The 6581-nt window shown below is 41.5% G+C and overlaps 1 protein-coding gene across 1 annotated transcript in view; it reads right to left on the bottom strand.

Annotated features, from left to right (window-relative positions):
* LOC112262545 (interferon-induced very large GTPase 1) overlaps positions 1-2409 on the bottom strand; it is a 3003-nt gene extending 594 nt beyond the window's left edge. Inside the window, exon 1 of the mRNA XM_024438165.2 lies at positions 1-2409. This exon is cut by the window's left edge and continues 594 nt beyond it. Coding sequence (XP_024293933.1) covers positions 813-2285 — 1473 coding nt within the window. The 5' untranslated portion in view covers positions 2286-2409 and the 3' untranslated portion in view covers positions 1-812.
* Positions 2410-6581: the final 4172 nt, after the last annotated feature.

The following is a 6581-nucleotide window of genomic DNA, read 5'->3' as shown; positions in this document are numbered from 1 at the left end:
TCCTCCTCTTCTTCCGAAGAGGAGAGGCGAGAAGGATCAGAGGACCAATATGCGGCGTGGTATGTGTTCATAGTCAATTTTAATAAAGAGAACACTGAACACTATTACAAAAGAGTAACAAAAAAACAATAAGCCAAATACGACCGTGAAGCTACAAATGACACCTGTGCTGACACAAGCCACTAACATAGACAATCACCCACAAACAAACAGTGCAACCCAGGCTACCTAAGTATGATTCTCAATCAGAGACAACTAATGACACCTGCCTCTGATTGAGAACCATACTAGGCCGAAACATAGAAATCCCCAAATCATAGAAAATCAAACATAGACTGCCCACCCAACTCACGCCCTGACCATACTAACTAAATACAAAACAAAGGAAATAAAGGTCAGAACGTGACAATCTGTCTCATCTTGCCCCCCAAAAATTATATCTCTAACCTATTCAAAGTAAGTTTAAACATGATTCTAATGATTTTTAACATGCCATTATCTGGGACAGTGAGACAGATTAGGCTATTATGGAGCGTAATCCTTTTTAATCTGGAGGGTTATATTACAGTAATTTAGCTTCCTGTCACTGAGGATAAACAGGTACATGGGACAGTCATTCTAGCGGGAGGCCAACCTGTCTAAACATGGGAGATGCCGTATGTACCTGGAACACAGATTATACATCTACTGAGCATTCAGAGAATAAATCTTACAACATGATTTTAATTTACACAGCATAACATTCTGAACATTGATTTTCATAAATGAAGTCGTCGCCCAAATTGCACTCAGGTGGAAAATTCTGCTACTACCTACACTTTTATACCAAAAGCTACCTTCAAGCCTTCCAATGCTTGCGCTTTCGTGATGCTCTTCCATGCCTCTGGAATCACAGCTGGCTTGGCATTGTGCATCACAGCCAGCCTGTCGTTGTATGTCGCCAGGACATATTTCCAGTAGTCAGAAGCCTCAGCAGTTGAGTCTGGTTGGATGTTCCATTCTGGGTAATAGGTACGATAGTCTTTGTAAGGGTGAAGCTCCCAGTCAGTGTCTCCATTTTTGAATGATTTATTACTGTTTACATCAGTTGTGCAAAGTGTTTCAATCAGTTCTTGAGTCTGAACACTTCTGTAGCTGCCCAGCGCTTGTGGTCGATGTGCATTTACGTGATGCTGTCTGTGTTCTTTACCTCCAGCATCACATGGCATTTTGCAGAAGGGGCACTGCTTCGCACAACCCGACACACGCATGAAGAGCTCGTTCTGAGGTTTGATGGGAAGGGCGTAAAGGGATTCAATGATGTCAATGGATTTCGAGAATTCATCTTGCATTTGCTGCTTCAAGTCATTCAGTGACTCGTGGAGAAACGTGGTGAAACGATCGCAGGTAGTACTTATCTGAAAGAGGACCACCTCAACAGTGTCCATAGATATGGAGATGTCTTTGTCAAGATGTTTGCACAGGTTTTTCATAAACTCTGGGACACTTTTAGTGTCATTGGGCAGAGGTTGGCTAGCTTTTTCAATGGCCTCCATTATCTTTTGATTGATCTCCTTCAGCCTCTTGTTTTTCAACATGTCAAACGACATCTCAGCTGAAAAGCATTCTTTAATGTGCTGGCATATCAAATCTTTAACATAGATCTCGTACTTCTCAAAGTATTTGACAAAGGCCTGGAAGTCATCTTTTTCCAGCAGCTCCTTGAGGATAGAGTACTGGAAGGATGATCGTGAGCTGTACTCTGCTGCGTGGCTGCTTATCACCATTTCATCTACAATGTCAGTCCCAAGGAACCTATCTATGTATTGTAAGATCGCTGGTCGGAGACTGTGCTGAACAAAGTCCTGTGCTTTGCGTTGGCAATGGTCTCTCTCTCTGTATAAGTCTATGAAAGCAGACAAGTACTGATTCTTGGACTCCTCCAGACGCTTTTGAGGATCTCTGCGAAGAAGGAAATTCCTGTGCATTTGAAGGAATTCCCTTGAGGCAATGCCACATATGTGCAGTTTCAGGTCAATCTCAAACTTTGTATTTGTTTTTAGGTCCTTGTAGTTTTCTTTCAGAGATTCATTTATCTTCTCAAGAACTTCTTTTGTAAGAGAGTCATGGTAATCTGTTTGGGATTTTGTGGAATCTAGGATAAACCTTCTGCAGGTATCAATAACACTCTCTGAAAATCTCTGCAAACTTTCTTTCGCTTTTTTTTTTTTCCCAAACATCATCATTTTCAGTTTGAATTTTGTCATAGTACAAATGTGTCTATCCCTGGCCTTGAAAGGCTCCATGCCGTAGGCTGTCAGAGTCTCTACATTTTGAAACTCCTCATTCACATTGCGATTAGAGAAATCTCTTCTCAACTCCTTGAAAACATGAGAAGGAATGTTCTGCTCTTCCAACCCTTTTATCTTCACAACTTCTTGGCTCCACATCTTCCCAAACTCATCTTCCAGCTGCTCATCTGAGAGTGGGGTTTTGTTGTCACTGGGGTTTTGAAGAAGCAATACCTTCTGCTCAATCCTGTCTTTCTGTTTTCTATGAATATCTTCGGCCTCGATTGTGCTGATCTTAAGCTTATGTCAAGTTTATTATTCTCTGTGTTTAAGATATCTCTGTGAACATCCCGGATATGATGAAAGAAATCTATTTTGTTCTTTTCTATCAGGGATACATTTTTGTCTTTCCTTTTGTAGTATGCATCCAGTTTCTCTGTCATCTCTTTCTCCAGAGTTGCCACCATTTTCAATGCCTCAGATTTTAAAGATTCCTCCAATTTCTGCAAGTCTTGGATTTCTGACTGAATTTCAAAGCTGTTTACCTCAAGGTTTGAGATTTGTAGGTCTGCCTTCGTCTGCCATGTATAGATGTTCTTTCGGCTTTCCCACTCCCATTGAGTCATTTCTTTCCAGAGGTTGTCATATGCTTGAGCAACAAGAGTATTTCTGAAGCTGAAAATGAAGTTCTCATATTTCACAGCTTTCCACAAACTCTTCATCCATTCGATGAATTCTGGGATCTGTGAAGGTTCCTCACACCTGCATGTTTTAAGAACTTCTAGAAGGTTCTTCTTGAGGTCCAAAACAGCTACACTGTAACCTGTATTGACAGGTGCCATTGGTGGTGTGCCGTGCCACAGCCCAGGAATATACCAGTTGTTTTTGTCTGCATCATAATCCAATACATCAGTGAATCTATTCACAGAGGCCCGCTTCTCCATCTCAGCTGCAATCTGTGTCATCTCATTGAGTCGGTCCAGAATATGTTTTCTGTCCGTCACATTCTTGTTGTGAGCAGACACTCCTGCCACATTTTGATGCACAAAATGACAAACTGGAATTTTCCCAACTTCTTTCATCCTTAAGAAGGCATGAACAGCTATCTGCAGGACGTCATTCATCTCTGTTGAGTTCTCCATGGCAATGTTGATGATTGTGATATCACTAAGACCGATCACTAGAGTTGCCAACTCATTGTCGTGTTCACAGCTTTCATCCAGCTGTGCTAGAGATGGTGACTTGAGACCCTCTGTGTCGATTAGAAGGATGAAGTCACAATGCAGGTCTTTCCTCATGTCTTCTCCAACTTTGAGGAAAAGTATGAATGCTCCCCTTGTGCATCTGCCACTGCTGACGGGGAATTGCACACCAAACATGGTGTTGAGCAGTGTTGATTTCCCTGTGCTCTGTACCCCCAATACAGTTAGTACAAGCAGCTTACTCTTCTCTCCTACCTTTCTGTGAAGCTCCATCAGGACATCAGTCACCCACTTCTCTGGGATGTTGGAGGCATCTCCATCTAAAAGCTCAAATGGATAGCCATCCAACAGCAGCTCAGCTGCCAGGGCAGGTAGAGGGCAATGTTCTGCTGATGCTTGGGGATTTCCAAGACTGGATGCCTCGTAGATTTGTCCCATCTCTCTCATGAAATGTTCGATTCCTAGAGACGAGTCCAAAATACATTGATCTAGCTCTTCCAAACATTTATTACCTTGCTTCACCAAAGACTGTTCTTGGAATCTGTTGCGCAGAGATGACATGTCTTTCCGTGAACGTATATCCAGCTTGAGCTGTAACCATTTCAGAAATAGGGCCTTTTCCTCTTTATCGGTTGTTGCCAGGTATCCCAGAAAGATTGCCATAGCTGTGGTAGTCTTGTACTTGTTCTGCTCTCTTCTAATCTTCAGTTTATCCTGCTGGAGTTTGGCTCTGTACTCTTCCAGTCTGCTTTCCCCTGAGTTTTTTAACCTGCACTCCTCTTTCTCTAGCTTAGCTAATTGTTTCCAGTGTTCCCCTTGCAATGGCAGCTGGTTCCTCTTGTAATCCACTATGCTCTGGTCTCCAATGCCTTTCAGAATCTCCTCAGCTGCTGATTTTGAGGCCTCAGTCATACATTCATCAACAGACAGCCCCAGCTCGATAGCGTCATTTGACATGCTTTCTATGCTTATTTTTGAAGTACATTCCTTCAAAATATCTTTTAGGGTTTTCCTGATCGAATGTGAAAATTTTGCAAGGTTTGCATTTGTTCTCCATATCAATTTATTGTTTGACTTTAGTTTGAATGCCTCCATTATCTCATTTACCGACGTTTCAGCATTACGGCTCTCCTCTCCTTTGGAATTGACCACGAGGAACAGCTTGGATCCCATGTCCCCAAGAGAGAGCAACAACTTCTGTTCATCTTCATCAACACTGTCCAGGAAGATGAAGATGGCTGTTGACACTTGGGTTAGAAAACTAAATTGTGCTTGTGAAGCACAAATATCTCCTCTCAAATTAGCAACGGTTAGTGGTTCCGGAAATCCACCAACATTACTTTTTCCACATGGAAGATACCAGCAAGCCTCTACCAAGCCACCTGAGATCGTCTTTGGAGCTGTCCCTCCATCCATGTCTTTGTGAGGGAAAATGTTGTGAATCTGTTGGCCACTGCTAAAGATATGATTCAAGAGCTGCGATTTGGAAATGCTACAGTCTTTAAGCCTGACAAAGGAGATGAAAGGTATTTGCTCAAAGACAATATTACCTTCCTCAAACCCTTTTGACTCTGATAGAGCATGTGGGCGCCACTCTTTAAGGATAGCCCTCAAGGCCCACAACATGAGTGTGCTCTGACTGCCAGTGCCCGGGGGTAGCAGGAGTGGCACAGCAAACTGGCACATGGACATCTTGAGGGCCATTTCCTGCTGCAGGAAACTGTCAGCACAGAAGAAAACTGCAGTGATGAGATCTAGAAGATTTACCTCATTATCCTCTGGATTCTCATCTCTATAAAGGTCTATGCTACTTTCATCCTCAGGTAAACATGTACAACTCCTACAGTCTGCATTGACAATCAATAATTTCCTCAGAAAGTACCGTGGTACTGCTTTGAGTGAGTCAACAGCGTCATCAGAAATGCTGTCCTTGTTGATCTCAAGCAAAGATCTAAGAGTCAGTTTATTAGGATATTGTTTCTCCAGACCAAGTTTGTGGAGTAACGTCTTCAGAGGACCTAAAATAAGAACAGGGAAACTCAGTGAGGTTGTTAATGAGGTACATAAACACTAAATGACAGACAGGGGGCACTGTTTCGAAAGCCACCGCACCACCATCTTTGTACTCTTCCGCTATTGTTTAAAACATTTTGGAAGATATACAAATGCATTTATTAATGTCTACATTTGTTTTTTTCCCAAGTATATTCTATAGGTTGTTATCAATGACGTCATATTTAGCTTCTTTCTAAACATTCTGTTCCCAGATGGGGGTCAAGCACAGCCTGCTTCATGTATTACAGTGCGAAAATACAGCTCGATTACACCTCTCTTTTTTTCAAGATTGGCCACCATTATTTGAATATTTGACTGATATAAAATAAGACTGTATTATTAACTGACAAGTACGTATGTGTGGATTATGTTAATTTCACATCCATTGTAGACTCTTCTTGTGTAGCAGTAGGTTGCATTTGCCTAGCTAGCTAGAAACATTTTTATTTAAATGCTCACACAAACATATATTCAAGATTTGTTTTCACCAACCTAGGTACCTCAACTAGCTAGCTAAAATCGGAAATTAGTATTTCTGACTGCTCATCATATTACAACCCAATAATGGTAACATTTCTTTAGCAATCCCTCAGCAGGCAAATTGAACGCTGTGCACCTTGTTGTGGTATTTTATGGATAACAACCTATTACAGAAACCTTAAAGCTGAAATCTGCATAATTGGAAACAGTGCCAATGTTACTGTCCCCACTACAACAAATAAATACTTAATACATGTAATTTTGTCCTTGAAACATTACATTGAAATACTGTAGTATTCCATTCATTCCTAGGGAGGACTGCTCCTCCTGAGGAGTACCAATATGGTGGATGGTGGCTGCAGAGACTTTCTTTGGCCAATATATAGCATCAGCATGTAGCTTATGTTTATTGATAATTGCAGCATATAGAACTGCATTGGCCTGACAAAATACTTAGTGATGAAGCTCAATTCGTTATTTGTTATATGTTGGTATTTGTTAGGTTGTTAGAGATGAAGACCAAATTGATATAGTGACAGCTGACAGTGACATGAACTTTACCTGGGTTGAGTTG

The sequence above is a fragment of the Oncorhynchus tshawytscha genome, linkage group LG12, assembly GCF_018296145.1.
Source record: "Oncorhynchus tshawytscha isolate Ot180627B linkage group LG12, Otsh_v2.0, whole genome shotgun sequence".
Lineage (NCBI taxonomy): Eukaryota > Metazoa > Chordata > Actinopteri > Salmoniformes > Salmonidae > Oncorhynchus > Oncorhynchus tshawytscha.
This window is presented reverse-complemented; position numbering and strand designations above follow the sequence as displayed.